General features: G+C 42.6%; 3 protein-coding genes and 1 pseudogene across 3 annotated transcripts; 2 read left to right on the top strand and 2 right to left on the bottom strand.

The window, feature by feature from the left end:
• On the top strand, positions 816-3290 carry LOC8077466 (ubiquitin). Its single transcript, XM_002460683.2, has 4 exons — positions 816-1036; positions 1701-1914; positions 2472-2538; positions 2935-3290. The coding sequence occupies exons 1-4, from the start codon at positions 934-936 to the stop codon at positions 2974-2976; spliced, it is 426 nt and encodes a 141-aa protein (XP_002460728.1). The 5' UTR covers positions 816-933; the 3' UTR covers positions 2977-3290.
• On the bottom strand, positions 4799-6293 carry LOC8077467 (protein EXORDIUM-like 7). The gene has a single exon (XM_002462845.2). The coding sequence runs from the start codon at positions 6215-6217 to the stop codon at positions 5189-5191; it is 1029 nt and encodes a 342-aa protein (XP_002462890.1). The 5' UTR covers positions 6218-6293; the 3' UTR covers positions 4799-5188.
• Positions 15969-21640, top strand: LOC8080711 (protein FAR1-RELATED SEQUENCE 5). Its single transcript, XM_002460684.2, has 4 exons — positions 15969-18691; positions 18775-18837; positions 19337-20024; positions 21338-21640. The coding sequence occupies exons 1-2, from the start codon at positions 15985-15987 to the stop codon at positions 18789-18791; spliced, it is 2724 nt and encodes a 907-aa protein (XP_002460729.2). The 5' UTR covers positions 15969-15984; the 3' UTR covers positions 18792-18837; positions 19337-20024; positions 21338-21640.
• On the bottom strand, positions 19784-21450 carry LOC110432773 (annotated as a pseudogene).

A 21877-nucleotide genomic window follows, 5' to 3' on the forward strand; every position in this document is an offset into this window, starting at 1 on the left:
CTTAGGCCCTGTTTTATTTGCTAATAATTATCTCTTTTGGATCCTAGATCAAATCAGATAATGAGTTATTAGTCAACTAACTATTATAGATAGTGAATCCAAATAGAGCCTTGGTCCAACTATAAATCCTAAGCTATTGGAAAAATAAAGACAATAGTTCTTTTTAAAGGAAAAAAAATATTTACATGTGTAATCGAACAAGTTCGTGCTTCCTCTTCGATCATCTTGCTCAAGAGCACATCCGGCGCCAACTCCATTTGAATGATTCGAGATGTTTTGAAAACGAGCAACTACGTACGTAGGAGGGCTACTGTCTGTGCTGTGGTGGTGAAATGGTGGCGAATCTAACCCAGCCAGAGCTAGCAACTCAAACAATGCAAATGTGGTGAGCCCGGCATGAAACCGACGCCAATTCAAAGTGTACAGACTACTAATTTGTCAAAAAAAAAAAGGTGTACAGACTACTACAGTGCACTACTACTACTACATTGCTCTACTGGGCCACACGTTTTTCCTGGGCCGTGAGCCTGCTCCAGGCCGGCCCCAGAAAAGCCCGGACAGCCTTCGTCTATGCCGTTGCGTTGCCTACGTACGGCCGTCGACCATGCCGTTCCGGGGGTTTTCGTTGCGCGCGCGTTACTGCCGCGCTGCGCTGTCACCCACCCACTCGGATACTCGCCCACTCCTCGTCCCCTCCCCGGCCGTAACCGTGAGGGGAGAAGGAGCCTACTGCTCCGTTCCGTAGGGGCCGCGTTACCCTCTCCCCATTCCCCTCCCCTCCCTACAAAAGGGAGACGACGTGTCCGTCCCTGGCCATCACCAGTTCACCGCTCCACTCCACAACCGCCGCCACCCCCCACAACACAAAACCCCACCCCGGCCGCAGGGGAGGGAGAGCGGGAGGAAGCGAGACCGAGCAACCCACCGGCGGAGATGCAGATCTTCGTGAAGACGCTGACGGGGAAGACCGTCACGCTGGAGGTCGAGAGCAGCGACACTATCGCCAACGTCAAGGCCAAGATCCAGGACAAGGAAGGTAAACTTAGCAGCAGCCGCCGCCCTGCTCCTCTCCTATCCGCGGTTCCAAAGTCGAAAGCTTGCTCCTTTCGGCGTCCGCTGCTCCAAAGTTGAAAGCTTGCTCCTTTCTGTGGTTTCGATGTGTTCTTGTAGCCATTTACTTGATCATCGATGTGCATGTCAGCATGTGGTTGGGTTGATCGCGGCCTCCACTCTCCCTATTTCTCTGCAACCTCCCCCGTTTAATGCTTGAAAGTTTGGTCTTTTTTCATGTGTTTATTATTATTGTTACTTGCTGTCCTTGCACGCGTTGGAACTTTACATGTTCTGGGTTTATTGATTGTGGTTGATCGCGTCGTCCATATCGCCGTGTTCGATCCTGATGGTTTTGGGTTAGAACAGAGCACTTTGATGCTTCAATATGGTTATTAGATAGATTAAACCCAAAAAAACAAAACTTTCTTCTTGATCCGGTCAAGCACAGGGCTTGGTTGCGCTTTTGCGTTCTTACTTTACTGATCTTTGTGCTTCTTGGGGTTAATAGTCGGGGGTGGCTTGATCGGATTCTTGGCAACTCCACAGCTTATTTGAACTGATCAGATCCCTGTTTCCCAACTCGGATTTTAATCTTTGTAGCGAACTAACCGGCCATGGAAACTGTTGTTTAACCAATTTATTTGCAGGCATCCCGCCGGACCAGCAGCGGCTCATCTTCGCCGGGAAGCAGCTGGATGACGACCGCACCCTGGCCGACTACAACATCCAGAAGGAGTCCACGCTGCACCTGGTGCTCCGCCTCCGCGGCGGCGGCAGGGGCGGCTACCCCATCATGAGCGTCCCGTGGGACCTCATCAACCTTGCCCGCAAGCACAATGAGACCAAGATGATCTGCCGCCAGTACGTATCGAGGCCTTAATTCTGCTAACTCTACTGATCTCTTCTGTAAATGTTATAATTTGGTACAGTATGTGTGGTGGCTGCGTTGTCTTGTTAGATCGAGGTAACTGAACGTCTGAACCCAAGAGTTCGCTCTCTGTTTTCATGTACTCCGGCCTCTGTGTTCACTGCATGCAAATGGAGTACATGTAATGAGATTGATGCAATGATACGTATGATATGATAAGCGCAAAATGGAGCTGAGTACATGCCCTTTGATTCTGGCTTGTTTATTTCAGTTAGATAGTTGATCTCATTATGCAACCGTGCCTTGTTTGTATAGTTATTGTCAAATCTAGTGATGAATCTTAAGATATGCACAGCTGCCTCTAGTTAAACACAGCAAATTTATCTATTCACTGTCTTATTATAACTTATACATGCTTCTTCAGTTTAATAAGTTTTGTGCTGTTTACTCCTGTGTTATTATGGCTATGTTTTCATTAGCACTTGAGGATTTGTGCCTCTTCAGCTTCTTTCTTTATTAGCTTTAAACTGTGCCTGTAATGTCTTCGCAGGTGCTATGCGCGCCTTCCCCCCAGGTCCAAAAACTGCCGCAAGAAGAAGTGTGGCCGCAGCAACGAGGTAATTAAGCCTTGTTTTCCCCTGCCATCCAAGTGTTTTACAAGTAGGCCAACATTATTAATGTTCTTAGATTTACTCTTCTACCTTAATATAATGATGCACAAATCTCTTGCTTACTCGAGAAAAAAAATGTTCTTGGTTTTGTTGCATCGCCCATGTTATGATGCTGGATTGCTGGTGTAAGAGTGGATATAAAATGGCATCACCTTGTTCAAGTTATATCAGTAGCATTTTACCAGTTCAGATGTTAATGGATTTTACTATCCAAGCTCATCTATTTTCATGTAATGCTTATTCTAGTTTTTTAATTAGTGTACATAAATCTACTCTTTTGAACCATGACCTGTTTGATATTTTTTGTTCATTCTTTGATTCCCCCCTAATATTACTTTTCAGCTGAGGTCAAAGAAGAAGTTCATCTCCAAGTTTAACATCTGAGCTTTGGAAAGCGACATTCTGGAGTGCCATGCGAAAGTGTCATGTATCAGTTGAATCACCTTGTCTAAACATTTCTATCACGGGTGCTAGTTGTCCTAGTTTAAGTTTCTATCTGCGTGCTGAACCTTAAATACTCTTTCAAATATCCCATGCTGTTTCCACGCGTGCAGTGGTATGCCTAAGAAATGCTAGTGAAAGTTCTTTTGGCTTGGATGTTGAAATCTTTGTCACTCTTTCTGAATGCACTAAGTTGTTCAGTTTGGAAGAAGTGGAGGATGAGAACTAGTTGGATAATGGCATTTTATCATTATCAATATGCTTGTCTCTTGTGTGAACTGCAGATGCATGATCAGTCAGGAACAATCACTTGCTAGTGATGAACTCATTAACATTAGCAACATTTGCTAGTGATGTGTGACAAAACTGTAGTAGTGGCAGCATTAATAATAACTGGAGACAAACTTTCATGCAGAGTTTGAGTCTTGGGTCCTGACTGTTTGGGTAGGACGGTAGTGTGCGTTTGAAACATGTGATGTGGCCATCGACAGTCTATAACTCTATACTGGCCCTGTTTCGTCCATAACCCATAGGTTTCGTTTTACACTGAATCCTATTTGTACTGCAGTAGCAAATTGCCGTGTAACTGTAGCAGCTGAGAGAAGTTGTTTTGGCTAGATGCTGAAACTTTTGCTATTCTTTCTGAATACTAGAGTTACTCAGTTTGGAAGAGGGGAGGGGGGAGGGGGGCAATTAGTTGGAGAGTAGCATCGATATGGTTTCTGTCGTTTCTTGTGAACTTCAGATGTTTGTGATGAACTCACCACAGCAGCAGAAGCGTTGCTAGTGATTGGTGACAAACACAACTAGTATTAGCAACATCATTACTAATGAGTGATGAGTTTGCTCATAGCATTTGAGCCCTCGCTGCTGAGGTGTTGTATAGGAAGGTATTCGGTTGCAGCTAGTGATTCTGGAAAGACAGAAAACAGGATACATGAATGAGGAACTTGGACGTTACCGACTGGTTTCCTGTCCGTCTGCATATGTATGTAACTGTCTGAGTTGTGTTGTGGACTGTCTGAGTTGTGTTGTGAACTGTCTGTGTTTCTGGAGTACATATAGTTTTTTTTTTGTTTAACGCTAAATCCTTGACAGTAGAGTAGTAACTTGCTATGTTAGTAGTGGGGACTGATCGGGGTGATTGCAAATATTTTGCCGCCCCAGATGAGGTTCAGACGTAGCTTTGTAAGTTTTAATTGTAATGTTTATGCTTGGCATAGCTGCAAATTTGGGAGTTTGGGAGTGCGAGATAATGGCTCAATATGCTGAACAGTGAATAAATGGGCCTCTGAACGTTTAGCCACTGTCATAGCGTACACGATGCAGCTACATGACCACTGCGATTGCCTGCAAGTGTCCTGCTGAAGAAGCTTTACTGTGTCAATGAGGAGGCGGGAGGCCTACAGCAGGCCCCTGAGAAGATGAATCCTTCACTGTCAAAATGTCTGATACAATGTGCAGTATAATTACAACAGTAAAGACATCTCTCCACTCCCTAATTCAATGCCGCATGTAACTGCAACAGTATTCAGAAAGAATAGCAAAAGTGCAGCATGTAGCAGCTCTTTAAACACAATGCCGCATGTAGCAGCTCTTTAAACACCCTCTGAAGGCACATTTTAACCAAAACAGGAGTACTACACTTCCTAATTCGTTGTCCACTGTAATAAGACTGTAACTGCTAGTGTACAAGACTAAAATAGGGGAACAAGTTCTCAGAATAAAAAGATAGGAAAGAGAGGTCATCAGAGACGGAGGCAAGGAGACCAAGCTGCAGAGTTACCATGATCACCAGACTAAAGAATGCAGAGTCAAAAGGTGAAAGCAATCAATCAGTCGACCACTCCCAGAAAGCAAATTGACCATATATTTATGCTGCAAAATCAAAAAGAAATCGAACAACAAATTGGCATTTTCCTCATTGTTTCCTACCCATGTTTCTCATACAGTGCAGCTTCAAAATTACTGGGTTCGGTTCATCTGATCCTCGTCTCAGTCTCCTGTGGACCATTCCCCAACGAACAGGGAAGTGAATGAACGCTGTCTCCATCCATTGAAACCGCCATGGATTTCTGCAATGCCATCGAGCAGAATGGCATGAGGAAGAAGAACTGCTCCGCTCGCCCTCGCCCCCAGCGAGGATTCGGTCGGGTCAGTTGCTGGAGTTGGGGCCGTAGCAGGCGCCGCGGACGGGGTTCCAGAGCCACTGCACGAGGAACCGCCGGCCGTTGACGCCGTTGACGTTGTAGGCGCTGCCATCGGGCGCGCGGGACACGTTCCCGACCAGGCCGCCCGGGCCGCCGCCGTCGCCGTAGACGCCGAGGCACAGGTCCGCGATCTCGGTCGGCGCCGTGGGCGTGTCCCCGGCGTACCACGCGTTCACCAGTGGGTTCGTAGACATCTCCGCCAGCTCGTGCCCCAGCACGATCACCATCCCGTCCACCCCGGCGTCGCCGTTGGGGGGCCGCAGCACCGCCTGGGCTCCCCCGCCCCCGCCGTACTCGGCGGCGGCGGCGAACGGGTACGCGCACTTGCCCGGGCACTGCGTGCCGCTGTTCCCGACCCAGGCGTAGGGCACCGTGACCCCGACCACGGACGCGAAGGTGAAGTAGTGGAAGCCGCAGACGGCGCGGCAGAACTCGTCCACCTTCACGTCCGGGGACGTCAGCACCAGGTACGCGCCGCTGTAGGGGTCCAGCGGCAGCGGGTCCGGGTACGCGTACACCGCCGACCGGATCACGGACTGCACGTCGATGCGCCGGAGCGACGCGCCGTGGGAGTAGCCCGCGTCGGAGTGCTCCCCGGCGACGGCGAAGGTTCCCGTCACGTTGGCGCCCGTCTGGTCCGCGTACATCCGCGGCGTGCGCGCCCACCAGTCGGAGACGGCCGGGAACGGCGCCGGCGCAGAGAGCGAGGCGAGGAAGTCCCGGAGCACGGCCTGCGCCGTGGGCTCCCACCGCCCGTACCAGATGAGGTAGAGGTTGGTCGGCGACCCGGACACGACGGGGCCCATGTGGTACTGCATGTCCACCAGCTGGTTCCCGTCCACCAGGTAGTCCGCGCGGTACACTGGCGCGCCCCGGACGGCAGCGATGCTGCTGCTGGAGATGCAGATCGCCGCGGCAGCGGCGGCGGCGAGGAGGAGGAGGGGGGAAGGGTGGCGAGGGAGCAGCCTCCCCATTTCAGTGGGATGCGTGGACTGGTGTGAAGGCTGAAAGTGAGTCACCGAACTGCCCAGCTGGGTTTTTGGTGCCCTTTGAGTTCGAAGAACCTTCACGCCTTTTTTTAAGAAAAAGAAGAAGTTTCGGGCACAGTGATTATAAACAGACCATTGCATTAATACATTTAAACAGACAGTTGCATTTAATAGAGTTTGTGTTTTAAATTATGAGAAGTTCCAAATACATACTTCTCACTTCGTACCTATAAAAAAAATCGTTTTAGGCAAAGTTTAGGTCAAACATTAAAATTATAAATTATAAATAATTTTTAAGTTATTGAGTTTAAAAATATGAGAACTATGTGAATAGATTTATCTTAAAAATACTCTTATAAAAATATACATATACTATTTTTTTAATCAATATTTTTATAAAAATAAGAAGTCAAAGTTATACTTTGGAGACCGTATCGTTGTCCTAAACGACTTTCTTTATAGATGTAGAGGGAGTATCAAATTTAGCATAGAAAATGTAATTTTTTTAAGAAAAAATAGAGAGGCCCAACTTGAAAGTTTTTTACTGAGAAAAGATGGAACTTTGACATCCAAAATCGAGTGCTCCGAGCATCTCTGAGAGATTAGCTAAACAACTAGTTAAATTTATTGACTTAGGTACTCTCTAAAATATATTTGACAAAAAAATATTATAGTACTTCAACAAACTCTGTAAATGATGGCTAGTGAGACAGGCTATCCAAATGTAGAGAGTGAATAAGGTGGGATGGAGAGCTACTAAATTTAAAGAGTCGTTTACAGAGTTTATTGGAAACGTTTTTCCTTCAACAATAATTAAATTTACCTTTAGTAAATGATTTTGCTCTCACAAAGACTTGAATCGAGGTGGCTCTAATAAGTTTCATTAACTCTATCCAAAGCTTAAGAGTTTTGGCTGCAAAAATTCTAATATAAGACAGCATGCATCTACCAGTAAAAAATTGATATGAAATTGCCAAGAAACAGAATCACCGTCGTTTCCTATTGAGAAATCCAAATCGATATGAAACTTTTAGGATAAGATTCAGATCGACAAGACCCGGACTTAGGCTTTGTTTAATTCACCCCAAAACCAAAAACTTTTCAAAATTCTCTGTCAAATCGAATCTTTTTGCACATACATGAAACATTAAATATAGACGAAAACAAAAATTAATTGCACAGTTTATCTGTAAATTACGAGATGAATTTTTTGAGCCTAGTTAGTCTTGAATAATATTTGCCAAATAAAAATGAAAATACTACAGCAGCGAAAACCAAAATATTTTCAGAACTAAACAAGGCCTTATGTTTTATGTTTTGATCTATAGAAATTGCACGGTAAGCTATCAGCTCATGGTTTACAAGCTTTTTACTTGTAACTTGACCCTGTTTAGATGTAGCTAAACAGCCAAAGTTTTTGAGAAACGAGCACTTTTTAGAAAAATGGATTTAAACATGAGCTTATAAAACTTGAGCTGTAAAAATTTGGAATTTGGGATCTTGGAGCCCAAAACTATGTAAACTTGCTTAGGGACCCGTGTCTTGTGTGTTGCAGATAAAAAAAAGGAAAATATCTAAACACTTATTTGGAATGTAAAGTTTACGACCAAAAGTTTTTTGATGTAAAGATTTGGGATCTAAACAGGCTCTTATCTGTCAAATTTGTCCGCTATTTAATAATATTTTTCTTTCAATAAATTAACAAACAGTGTTTTTAGCTAGGACTTTTCAGCCTTGTTTAGTTGTAAAAAGTTTTTGAATTTTAATACTGTAGCACTTTTATTTGTAGTTGACAATTATTGTTCACCTATAGACTAACTAAATTTAAAAGATTTGTCTCGTAAATTACAGATAAACTATGTAATTAATTTTTATTTTTTTTATATTTAATGCTTTATATATATGCCATAAGATTTGATGTGACGGAGAATTTAAAAAAGTTTTAAAATTTTAGTTGAACTAAACAAGACCCAAGAGATAAACCAATCGGAAGTTTTGAACCAGTCCAACCAGCTGTAGTAGGAGGAGGAGGCGCCTTGATCTTTTCTAGTGCTGGCTGCATCTAGGCCAGGACCACGACCAGGACCGACCTTCTTGATGTTTGCCACGGACTACATGTCAACGGTTGCGCGCAGCTCAAGGTTGCACTGGCCTTGTTTAGTTCCAAAAAGTTTTAGAAAATCGACACTATAACACTTTCGTTTGTATTTGACAAATATTGTTTAATTATGGCTAGACTCAAAAGATTCATCTCGTCAATTCCGACCAAACTGTGCAATTAATTTTTATTTTCGTCTATATTTAATACTCAATGCATATGTCTAAAGATTCGATGTGACGGAGAATCTGAGAAAATTTTACAAATTTTTTTTAGAACTAAACAAGGCCACTCGTCGTAAAGCCAGTGCGGCTGACGTGTGGGCCATCGTGGCCGCGGCGGTGAGGAGATATTCGTTGCTGTCGTCGCTTCTGGACAAGCTCAAGAGTTCTTCAGGGAAAACTATGGATCACAGTCCCAGCAGGTGATAGCCAGCGAGGTGAGTAAAAACCTTGTAGACGATGACTTCAGAGTTTGTTGAAAAGATTTCCATTAATACATTCATCCACACAAATCGCTGGAGTACAAATCTTGGTGGCGTGGCGAGCCTAGGCCGGAGATTTTCTGTGTGTTAGCCCTTGTCTGGTTACTTCCTCTCTACCCGTAAAGAATTTGGACAAGGTTTACGTCAAACATTTTAAATATAAATCATAAATAATTTTTTAAATTATTGAATCTGAAAAAGTGAAAACCATATGAATAGATTTGTCTTGAAAAATACTTTATAAATATATATATACACACCACTTTTTAATAAATATTTTTATAAAAACAAAAAATTAAAGTTAGGTTTTGGAGAACATGTCATTGTCCTGAACAATTTTTTTATTGGTATGGAGGGAGTATACCCAAAAGCCAACAAAATTTTAAGATTTTCTATCATATCGAATCTTGCGACACATGTATAAATCATTAAATATAAATAAAAAATAACAAATTGCACAATTTGCTTGTAATTTGTGAGACAATTTTTTAAACCTAATTAGTTTATGGTTAGACAATAATTACTACTCCCCTCCGTTTCTGAAAGCTTCAACTCCTAGAATCCGTGCCAGTCAAATTTTTTTTAACTTTGACTAACTTTATAGAAAAAAGTATCAATATCTATAATACAAAATGAGTATCTTATGAAAATATATTCTATGATCAATCTAATGATATTAATTTCATACTATAAATCTTAGAGTTTTTTTCTATAAATTTTGTTAAAGTTTTAAAAGTTTGATTTAGGACAACTCTAGAAGTTGTAGCTTTTAGGGACAGAGAGAGTACATACAAACAAAAATACTATTGTTTCCAAAAACTTTTCACCCAAGAAAATAACCAAAGCCTTATCTCAAGGAGCAACACGTGAGGCCTGCAGGCTGAAGTAGAAAAACATTTTGCATCATTCCATACACCTCTATTGCATCATTCCATACACCTCTATGATATTAATTTCGTTTTTATTTGACAAACATTATTCAATCATAGAGTAACTAGATTTAAAAGATTTATCTCGTGATTTACAGATAAACTGTGTAATTAGTTTTTATTTTCATCTATATTTAATACTCCATGGTGCCGCAAAATTCGATGTGATGGAGAATCTTGAAAAAATTTTGATTTTTGAGTAAACTAAGGCCGGAGTCATCTTTCAGTTTCCCAACCACTCTCTCCCTTCCTCTCTCTCTCATCAGCCATCACTGCATCTGCACCCGTGCACACTACAGTCAATGAATTTGCTTCCGCAAGTGAAAGCGTGAGGCCAAAGCGATTGCGAGTTTAGTATTCTCGAGAAAGAAAGAAAACAATATTCAACTACTAGTGCTGCAAGCTGCTTTTTTTCCTTTCCCTTTCTCAAACACACCAGAGGAGACAGTACTGGCAACGCAATGGCATCATGGCATGGCGTGGACAGGGTGCGCCATCACACACGCTACTAACTACTACTCCATTCATTCTAAATTATAAATTACTTTTGTATTTATAGGTACATATAGCTTTTAAAATGTATCTAGATTTCACGAATATTCATAGCAAAAACATATAATTACAAAAACCAAAAGTGACTTGTAATTTGAAATGAGTGAAGTATATAACATGTGAATGGGGGTGCAAACAACTAGTAGTAACATTTAGAGTAAAGTAAACTACCGGTCCCTAAATTTATTTGAGTGTGTCAAATTTATTTGAGTGTGTCATCCCGGTCTTGAAACTCGCAAAACGATAGGTACCTAATATGTCATCCCGGTCCTTACACTTGTTTTTAAGTCTCATCTGGGCCAAAACAGAGTGAATCTAAAAATTCTATATCAAAAAATAACTCATAATTTTTTCAAATGAACTTAAATGAAGATAAACTTTATATCAAAATTATAGTCAACAACGTGATCTACAACTTTGTAGTTGAAATGTTTTTAAATTAAAATCATTTAGGGTCCCAAAATATTTTTTGTAAGTTTATAGATTTAAACAATTAAAATTAATTTTTATAACACTTAATGACTTAAAAAAAAACTTTCAACTATAAAGTTGTAGATCACGTTGAGACTACAACTTTAATGTAAAGTTTGTCTTTATTCAAGTTCATATAAAAAAGTTATGAATTATTTTTTGATATAGAGTTTTTAGATCGCTTTGTTTTGAACTAGATGAGACTCAAAACCAGGGACCGGGATGACATAAGTAAACAAATCTATGGACATAAACGGGTGATTTGTAAGTTTAGAAACTGAGATGATACAGTTAAATAAGTTTAGGGACCGAGATGACACAAACAAATAAGTTCGAGGATCTAAACAATTGATTTATAAGTTTAGAGACCAGAATGACACGACAATACAAGTTCAAGGACCAGTAGAGGACTTAAAATTTATGAGATGGCATATTATATTGTTATGGATGATTGTTTTACACCAAAATCTGCATACCAGAGCAGGCTCGACGGCGGTCCCAGGCGGATCAATGGCCGTGGCACGAGCTCGACGACCGGAGACCAAGGGGAGCCACAAGTGGCTGAGCTCAGCCTTGGGATGCAACGGAGCCAGCTGTTATGTTCCTGCATAAGGACAGAGCAAATCAATGAGTTGTACAGCAACTATGTCAATTCCCTAGATATATGTTCTTCGCCAGGCTCAGAGATTTCCTGGGATCAACTTGCTGGATCCCAGCTTACCAGGGTATGATATTACTGAACAACAGATAAGCAACAAACCTCATATTACAAATGACTTCATCAGAGTTCAGAGAAGGGCATACCATTTAACGAGGGATATAAAGGGAAACATCATCAGGTGATTATTAGAGAAACTGAGATCGATTCAGGGGCATCTGAACCTTATACATGGTTCAGATAAATCTACCGGGAGTAGCAAATATCCATGGGAGAAAAAAAATGATTATGTACAGCTAGACTAGACAGGCATATGCATAATGGACAGAACCCTTTCGTCCAAATTGCTTCAGAGATGGTAGGTTTCACATCGCGGCCACATTTTATCCCTTTTCTTTTCACCATTCAGGTGGTCACTGGCTCCCAGAGTCCTAGGCAGGAATAGAAAGGTCAAACCTGATCCAACAGCCCTAGTTTTTCCCAATTACGAGGCTGCCAGAACTGTTACCTACTCTCACGGTCTCGCCGGAGCTGAGACCTGCTGCTGCTTTCAGGCCGATGGAAGCTCGGGGCAGTGTTGTATTGTGACAAATCAAATGAAATAGTCTCCGCCTGCAAAAATGAATGATAGTTAGTACCCTCCCGTTCCAAATTATACGTCGCTTTGAAGTCCAAACGACTTATAATTTAGAAGAGAATGATATAAGTAAATTCCACCAACTTCTGAAAGAGCAAAGAGAAGACAAAAACGGAAAAGGTTATATCTGGGATTAGTCCATAAGGGGAAGTTTTCGGAGCACCAGTTGACGTTAACTGCCATCCCTCATTATATATTCTGCTGGACCTAATAAAATAAAAAGCGAAACACTTTATTTCCAAAACAACCAAAACAATAATTTCTAGCCAAATGTACAAATCTAATAACATCACATACACTGTGCCATCAGTTACACTGTCAATTGCAGTGACAGCTGTGTTTAGGGTGTTTGCAGTGGCATTCCTCCTATTGTTATGTGCCCTTTTAGTTTTCTTTTCAATGTATCAAGAACAGTTGGGGTCGCCAGCTTCTTCTTTCGGGAACGTTTGGATTAGCCTTGGGTAAGATCCCAGCCCTTTGTATTAAGAGAGATAGGCAAAGTATCATCAGTAAAATCCTCGTTCACAGGATTATATGCAAAGTTGGCCGTTGAAACATTGATCTCTTGGTGACTTCTAATATGAATTATGAAATCACTTTATCCCTGATTTCCCTCATCATTGACAAAGCATATTCTTTTGATTCTGAGTTCATGGAACCAAAATCCACAACCTCTGCAAAGTATTGGTGTCCAAGTTTGTAGAGATCATCCTAGCTTCCCAGTTCCTGATTACCTCTGCTGAGACAGGCTGGGATATGGAAGCACAGGTATTATGTCACCTTGAACATTATCATAAGCAACTTTGTAATCTACCTTGTTTGTTTTTGATCGTCATAATCTGAAACTATATATGTAACCACTGAATCATTCCGGTCAAGTATACTATAATTGCAATGAAATGAATGTCCTAGTTCATTGAAGAACTTCTGAAAGATTTCTGCAGTGTACACCTTTGCTGCTTGATCTTCCACGGGCAACCCCATCACCATTGGTAGCCTCATCTGAGCTGAGATCTTCATAAGACTCCTTTTCTAAGTTGCCTTTAACAGCTTCCTCATACTGCTCTACAAACATTTTCAAAGAGGTTCCGGACGTCAACAAGCCACCAAAATAGTCAGATACACTGGCCCAGTTTAACGAGTTAAAGTTTACCGTCCATCAGAGCACCTCCAATGGTTTGGCAATTTTAGTTTGGCATTTGTTATTGTTTGCCAACTCCCAATAGCAAATGCAAAGAAAAAAATATGGTCATCTTCAATGGTTTGGCATTTTGGACTTGGCAATTACCTCGTGATGCATACCGTTCCTGCTGGAAGTAGCCGCTACCTGGACCTCATCCCCAACTGCTGCCCATGTTCGCAGTCGCGTTCAGGGAGGGACGACGTAGCAGACTCGGTCTGCGTCTTTGAGTTGTGGCGACCAATGGCGGCGCGGACTCTATTTGGCGCAAGGACTCCCACCGACGAAGGAAACGGCGCCAAAGAGACCAGGCCACGCACGGAATTGACGCAGGAAAACCGGCCGCAAGCGTTTGCCAATCCAAAAGCCAACTCCCAAATATGCCAAGGGGAGCCTCTCAAATGCCAAGTTTACTAAAATGGCAAACCCGTTTGCAAAACCGTTGGAGGAGTGATTTTTAACTTTTTGCCAAATAACATAAATGCCAAACTAGAATGGCAAACCGTTGGAGATGCTCTCACATCGAATGTTTGAACACATGCATAGAGTACTAAATATAGATTATTTACGAAACTAAAAACATAGCTAAAGAGTAATTTGTGAGACGAATCTTTCGAGCCTAATTAGTCCATAATTTGATACTAATTTTGAAATAAAACGAAAATGCTACAATAGATATTAAGCTTTAATAACTCCAACCAAACACCCCCTATATGTCTGTGACAGACATTCCTACCCAAAACGAGTCCTTAACATAAAAGGTACTCTAACATAAACAGGAGCCCGGTGCATCCTGACCTCCTATAGTTTGGACAGCCATTCATTTCCCTCTAAATGAAAACGTTGGATGGTATTTTGCCGGTCTCTGTTAAAGTCAGGAATATTAACATAATAATCACGGGCCAGGAAGCTCATTTAATATGTGTGAAAATTTAAAGGAAAAACAGTGCCGTGCGTTAGGGAAAACATTTTTAGTAGCTATCACTATATCATGACAGTAGTTCGTAATTATTGAATGTGGTGCCTTGGCATTCATATATCTTAACAATGTACCAAAAAGCCACACATAAGCCCCAAGAGATCTACTAGCAAACAGGCAACAACCTAGTAGCAGTGGTTGTGCATGGTGGTTAGTGCCCATGAGTGACACAAACTGATGCATCATATTGATTACTAAAGTTCGTGGCATTAACAACAACAACATTACCAAAGTAATTGTATGAACTGCATGATTTGGCGTCAGCCCAAAAGACATTTCGTAGCTGTCCTTGCTCATTCATATCTAAACTATAAAAGAAACAAGGGTTTTGATCTTGTATTTTGTTGAGAAAATCCAACAGGGCCTTAAGTCTCCTTTTGCTAGCTTCAGCATGCACACAACAGGTAGTGCCATTAGGGTTCGAGGTTTCGAGGGTTTCTATGCTCCCCGTCTGTAGAAGGGGTCACCGAGGAGGTTATCGGACCGACGGTGGTCATGATCATGACGGCGGTGGAGGGCGAGTGGCAGATGGTGTCGCCCGCTGGACGGTGGAACAGGGCAGTTGGGCAGTGCCGACGGCGGGGGCATCCACCGGAGAAGAAAAGGAGAAGCTTAAGACTAGTGTGGCGGCGGTGGATGGCTGCTGAGGCGGCGGCACGCGCCGCCGAAGCATGGGAGATGGAGGAGGCCGGGGCGCTCATGCCGGATTTAGAGGAGAAGCTCATGTTAGGAGTGACCGTGATCGAGGGTGGCGGTGGAGGTGACATCCATGCTGCCGGAGTTAGACAGGGTGGGCCAACCGTGGCAGCATGAAAAAGAAGAATAGAAGATAATATGCAAGGAAGAAAATAGAAAAATGTGCAAACAGAATATGTACTTCATAACCTTAAATTACTCATTGTATATAAAATCTATATGGCCTGCTTAGTTTGTGACCAAAATTTGCCATGCCAAAAATTTGGTAGCCAAAAGTTGGATAAAAAAAGGCTGTCAAAAATTTGGCAAGGCAAATGTGAGAAGTTGGCAAGTTTTGGTAGCCAACCAAATACTAGCCAAAATAATGGCTTGCAAAATCGTTGACATAGTAAACTTTAGTCTCGAAGCAAGCAGATCTATAATTATATTTTTCACTAAGTTCTTGTTTAGTTCGTGAAAAGAAAAATTTTGGATGTCACATTGAATATGTCGGCACATATTTAAAGTATTAAACGTAGATCAATAAAAAAACAAATTACATACCTCTTCTGAAAAAGCAAGTAGCAATTATGGTTAATCAAATGGACTACGTAAATTTAAAAGATTTGTCTCATGATTTATAACTAAACTATGTAATTAGTTTTTTCTATTTATATTTAATGCGTCATGAATATGTAAAAAAATTCAATGGTATGGGTAAAAAAATTTGGCTAGGAAACTAAGGTTTTGTTTACTTGCAAAATATTTTGCAAAAATAGTACCAATTTCGTTTGTATTTGACAAATATTGTCCAATCATGGACTAACTAGGCTCAAAAGTTCCGTCTCATCAATTCTGACCAAATTGTGTAATTAGTTTTTATTTTTATCTATATTTAATACTTCATGCATACGTCTAATGATTCGATGTGATGTGGAATCTGAAAAATTTTGTAAAATTTTTTGAGAACTAAACAACGCCTAAACAAGGTCTAAAAGCTCGTTCTTTTATGTCTTTTCTTCACTTTTGTTCTATATAAAGAGGAGGGAGAACTCATCAGAAATGCTAGGACTGGGGAGCGACTCGGTCATGAGGCCCATGACCACGTCGCAGAACAACTCGCTCCCTGGCGTGGGAGGCTCAGCCACACACGTTGACCCACACCCGCCGCCTCCGCAGGCGATCCATCCAACCCCTAGGTCCCCTTCGCCCTCGTCCTTCCTCCAAACCCTGGCGCAAACCCTAATGTCCGCCGCCGTGGACCCTTCCCGCCTCTCCGGCGAGTCCTCGCCGTCGTCCCCCACCTCCTCCGGCTCCTCCTCCCACTCCTCCTCTGGTGCCGCCGATGCCGCCGCCACCAACCTGGCCCAGACAGCATCGACCTCCGCCCTCGGCGATGACACCGACGCCGATGCCCCCACCTCCCCGAGCGTGGGGATGTACTTCGAGACCGAGGACGATGCGTACGAGTTCTACAAGGCCTACGCGGCCCGTCTCGGCTTCGTCGTCCGCAAGTCCAACAAGTCCAAGAACTCACGGCACACCGTCACCCGCCGCCTCTTCGTCTGCTCCAAGCAGGGCTTCCGCCAGGAGCCCAAGAAGCCCCAGGACGAGACCGCAGGCTCCGGCGTCGCGTCCTCGTCATCGCTGGCGCCGGCGCCTCGGTGCCCGGACTCGCGCACAGGCTGCCTAGCGTCGCTCACTATCAAGCTCATTCCTTCCGCAAACGCCTTCCGCGTTACGGACTTCGTCGCCGATCACAACCACCCGCTCGCCTCTTCTGCGCCCGCTGTGTCACTGGCCTTGCTGCCGCCGAGCTCATCACACCACAGCATTGCGGTGGCAGCCAGCTTGCCGGACCCAAGGGATGGACCGCGGCCTGATATGCATTTTGAGACAGAAGAGGATGCATATGTCTTCTACAACAGGTATGCTGAGCACGTAGGCTTCAGTGTCCGCCGCTCCTACAAGAAACGGAAGCGAGGGATGATAGTGTCGCGGATTTTTGTTTGTTCCCGTGAGGGTGTCAGTGACCGCACCAAACAAGAGGGTGGAGCCACAGTCAGTGCAAATGGTGGTGCAGGGTCAGCAGGCACACCTAGGCCGGGTCCGCCACCAACACGGACCGGATGCCAGGCGAGAATGGTGATCAAGATCACCCCCTGCCGAACATACCGTGTAGCAAAGTTTTTTCCAGGGCATAATCATCCTCTCGCGAATCCAGATAGCGTGCATAAGCTGCGGTCTCATAAAATGAGAGCTCGTGCACATGAGCTTGGGGCAGGGGAAATGCATCGAAGGAAGCAAGGGAAGGGTGTGCAGCTTGGGGATGCTGGCGCAGCATTGCAATACTTGGAGGAGTTGCAGGTAGAGAATCCTTCAGTGTATTATGCAGTAGGAGTGGGGCCTGATGGGAAATCCGCTGTAAATTTCTTCTGGGCTGATGCAAAATCAATAATTGACTACAGGAGTTTTGGGGATGTTGTTTGCTTTGATACAACATATGAATTGAACATTTATGGACGGCCATTTGCACTGTTTGTTGGTCTTGACAACCATAAACAGTTACTTGTGTTTGGTGCAGCACTGCTCTATGATGAGAGCGTTCAGTCGCTGAAATGGGTATTTGAGGTGTTTGCTGATGCCATGCATGCTAGGCACCCACAAACTATTTTGATTGATGAGCGTCCTGAGTGTGCCATTGCAGCAGCAGAGGTGTGGCCTGGAAGCAACCACTGCACAGGGGTGTGGCATATCTACCATAATTCAAAGAGGCACTTGAAGCAGGTGTTTGAAAGCTCAAAGAGTTTCAGCAATGCTTTGAGCCATTGTCTCTTTGAGTGTGAGGATGAGATTGAGTTCTTGTCAGCATGGGAAAAGCTAATTGAGAAACATGACATTAGTGATAGTGAGTGGCTCAGCAGACTTTTCCTAGTGAAAGAAAAATGGGCTTTACCTTATCAGAGGACCATGTTTTCTGCTGATATACTTTCAACTCTTCGTAAGGATAACATGATTAATGAACTGAAACGAGAGCTCAGTGAGCAAGAAGATATCCTACAGTTCTTCAGGCGTTATGAGTCTATTCTGGAAGAGCATCGATCAAAGAAATTGCATGCTGATGTCGATGGCAGCCAGGTTACTCTGCCTATCCCATCGTTGCGAATGCTAAAACAATCATCAAATGCTTATACACCTGAAGCTTTCAAAATGTTCCAGGGAGAGTTTGAGGCTTACATGAATTGCATGTCCTTCCCCTGTGGTGTGGTTGGCACAATCTCGGAGTACAAGATTGTGCTTGATGAGAAGCCATCAGAGAGCTTCGTCAAATTTGATGCATTAGATGGCTCAGCCACTTGCAGCTGCAAGAAGTTTGAAGCTGTTGGGATTCAATGCTGTCATGTATTGAAGGTGCTGGATCTCAAGAATATCAAAGAACTTCCAGAACAATATATTTTGAAGAGATGGAGGAAAGATGCTCGTTCTGTTCAAATTGGGGAGGAACCTGCCTATGCATCTGGTGGTGTCATGCGATCATCCTCAGAAGCCCGATTCAGTAACATGTGCCGGTTGGCTAGCTTGATTGCTTCAAGAGCTGCCAAATCTGAGGATGTGATGTCATACATCGAAAGTCAGTCAAATGCTCTTCTGAAACATCTGGATGATATTCTACAGACAGGCTATCCTGATATGGGAAATCACGCTGTTGCTTCAAGTAGTCAACCAATTTCCTTTGTAGGCAGCCAACATCCTGACCATTCAACACCTGTAGGAGTGGGTGCACAGACAACAAATGGTATATACTCTATATTGTTTCAATATTTCCAACATCTCATCATTCTTTACTGTTTTATTGAACTTCACATGTGTAATGGGCAGGCCTGATGGGGCTTTGATGGTGCTCATTTGCAGTCTACAGTTTAGATCATACTGGCAACATTGGTAAGTAGTTAGTGATGTAGTATTAGTTTACTCAGGCAAGCCGATTTTATTGTCCATCATTAAACATGAAAAAACTCAGGGGGGGTGGGGGATAGTAGAGATAATACAAAAACATTATGGAGTTTTTGCTTACTGTTTTACTGTCTATCCATTTCACTGCTGTCAGCTACTCAGCTGCTTGGCATCAGAGCAATGTCCTTTAAAATGTTTATTGGACTAGCTACCAATACAAGGCCAAATTGATATCTTTCACTTCTAACCAGATTTCTAAACAGATGGTGGTTCCCTTCTTAATGTTTTGCTTGTCCTTTTATTTTCAGTTAACTTGAACTCAGGTTTCGTTTGTTCAGAAGATTGAAACTTTGGTTATTTAGGCTTTTCCGCTAATTTTTCTCGAATGTGAAATGAAATAGGAAGCCTTGTTTGCTAAGCTCATTAATTTTGACTACAATTATGTGAAAGTTTTAACAATTGATTTGTTTCTTTGATAAAACTTCAGGGCTGATTGTCAGGAATTCCTCCTCGTCCAGAACTTGTATTCGCCAGTGGACAATTGAATGGGTCAGTCAGTCTTTGTAAATTTAGTTGGGCATTAGTTGAAGTCTGTGTACAGTATTTATCTTGGCCATGTCAATGTAATTGTGGTGCTAATTATATTCAATTTTGGTGAACCTGTGCTTTCTCTGCTTCAAATGGCTTTTTTTGTACATTTTAGATTTTTGGTCCACTCTTGGCAAATAAGATTAACCCCCTTTTTTCAAAGGAGTTGAAGTGGTAAGAGAGCTTATCAATTGTACGGAGAGCTTTGTGTGTTCTTTCATGGGAAATTGTTATGTAGGCACCACAACCTTCAAATTATGAAAAAGAGAAGGAAAAGGTTGCAAGAGCATAGGAACAATCGATCATCATAACTAGCTTTAGCATGCTATTGTGTACTCAATTATAGTTACTGCAGCTGTACTTGGACCCCAGAATCATATGTGGCCCTGCCATCCAGTTCTATGGTATTGTGCTTGTTGGAACTAACCATTTCTGGTCGCTGCCATGTGGAGCTCTGCTGCTAAATAGCATCCTTATGGACAGAGGGCCACTTGGTGTTGGTGGGGAGACTGCAGCCCATACAGCACCGTGAGTTTGGCTTAGAAGCTGGCATGTGAGGTTCACAGTCTGCATTCAGCCATGAACAGGTATTTAGAACTAACAACTTCACTTTAAGTTCCCACATACTGCCTCTGTCATGAGTACAAGGTATTTTGAGTTGTCCTAAGTTTGACAAAATATATAAAGAAGAGTATTAACATCTCTATCATAACAAAGAGGTAAATTGCAAAAATATATTTCATAAATTATCTAATGATGCTATTTTGATGTCGAAAATATTATTGCTTGTTCCTATAAATTTGGTCAAACTGTCGACCTGTACAGGTTGTCCGATTAATCATGATTAATCCTCCTGGTCGGTCCCAGGTCGACCAGGTTCGACCAGACAACCTGAAAACATTGCTGCAATGTTTAGTGTTTACCTCGCAAAGCTGGATTGCAATGATGTCCTGGTTTCCTTGTTGGTACCAGGTCTGAAATTCAAGATAGTAGGGGAAATGGCTGCTCTAAGTAATCTTGAACACAATATTCTTTCCTGGGTAGACACAAGGAACCCTGTAGTGGAGTGAAACCATGAAATTTCAATATGTAGCTGTGTCAAAAGTTCATTATGCTAGATCATTATGTTGTAATTTTCAGTTTCTTTGCCTTGTGAAGAAAAAGGAAATAGCCATACTGGTCTCAAGAGTTTTAGACAAGCTTATTATGCACGGACCTCCTGTACTCAATTCCTACATAACCAAAGGTTCATCAGGGTTGAACCAGCATTCTGGTTCTGCCCCATCCCAGTGAAGGCATGACTGAGGATGAAGTCTGTCCCATCGCTTGCCTCAGATTCTGTGACGCTAACAAGTTTAGTGTGAACAGATTCAACAGAAAGTTAAGTTCCATAGGAATGACATTACCTGGTAGCAAGCACCACAGCCTACCCCATTCCTGTAGAGATTAGCTGATGCAGAAACATCGCCATTGTTAAGCGTTGCTTCAAATGTGCCATATTCACATGCTCCAGCTGAAAAAAAAAATCTTTTTTAGAAACATAATTTTCCTTTGATATTGTATGGTTCACTTATATATTTATGCAGAATCCTAGTAACATACTACCTCCAAATTAGGTCACTTAAGCTTTGTCCTAAGTTAACTAACTTGACCAAGTTTTAGAAAAATATATTTTCTACAAGTCCAAAAATGCACTGGCAAGACATGTTTCATTGAGAATATAGTAGAACTAATTTGATATCGTTGATGTTGGTGTATTTTTCCATAAACTTGGTGACAGTTAGGTGGAAAGGACAGAAGAGGGAGAGTAGCATACTTTGAAAATATTGCTGCTTACTTTCTTAACGATTTTTACTTTCTTAACAATTGTTTTACCTACGTTCGGTCCCTCTTGTATCAGAGTTGGTGTAATATACTGCTTTCGACACCGTGAAGTTTCCATCTGCAGTAGCCCAGGAGATGAAGCATGAGGAGATGAAGCAGAGCTGGCAGATGATGGAGTGGAAGAGCCATATGTGGTACAAGTACGGAGACGAATGAACAAGGCTTAGAAGATTGTATTGTTGTACATATAAGATGAGAGACCGAGCCATGTATTTATCGTGTCCATCCTGAGATGTCGCCCTTAGGTTGCTCACGAGTTGCAAGCTGAAAACTTTTGGTTTTTAACGGATGGGATTCCAATGCCGTTGTTGGATGCTTCTCCAGGTGTACACGTGCCTCAGTTTTTTCATTTTCTTAGGAAGCATGCACTGTCAGGTAGATCTGGTTTTAGGGTCTCGTTTAGGAAGCTGCCCATGCTCCATACCATGTTTGAGGAATGACATAGGAGGGTACATCATGAGTTTGTTCCTTAAAATTTTTTGTACCATTGTTTTATTCTCTATGTTAATACTAATCATACATGCTAAGAGATCGAATTCATTCCATTCTCCAAACA

Source organism: Sorghum bicolor, chromosome 2, assembly GCF_000003195.3.
Source record: "Sorghum bicolor cultivar BTx623 chromosome 2, Sorghum_bicolor_NCBIv3, whole genome shotgun sequence".
In the NCBI taxonomy this organism is placed as follows: Eukaryota; Viridiplantae; Streptophyta; class Magnoliopsida; order Poales; family Poaceae; genus Sorghum; species Sorghum bicolor.

Coding starts and splice junctions, on each gene's coding strand:
- LOC8077466 (XM_002460683.2), top strand. CDS start 934: ATGCAGATCTTCGTGAAGACGCTGACGGGGAAGACCGTCACGCTGGAG. Junction 1,037..1,700: donor CAAGATCCAGGACAAGGAAG/GTAAACTTAGCA, acceptor ATTTATTTGCAG/GCATCCCGCCGGACCAGCAG. Junction 2,539..2,934: donor AGTGTGGCCGCAGCAACGAG/GTAATTAAGCCT, acceptor ATTACTTTTCAG/CTGAGGTCAAAGAAGAAGTT.
- LOC8080711 (XM_002460684.2), top strand. CDS start 15,985: ATGAGGCCCATGACCACGTCGCAGAACAACTCGCTCCCTGGCGTGGGA.
- LOC8077467 (XM_002462845.2), bottom strand. CDS start 6,217: ATGGGGAGGCTGCTCCCTCGCCACCCTTCCCCCCTCCTCCTCCTCGCC.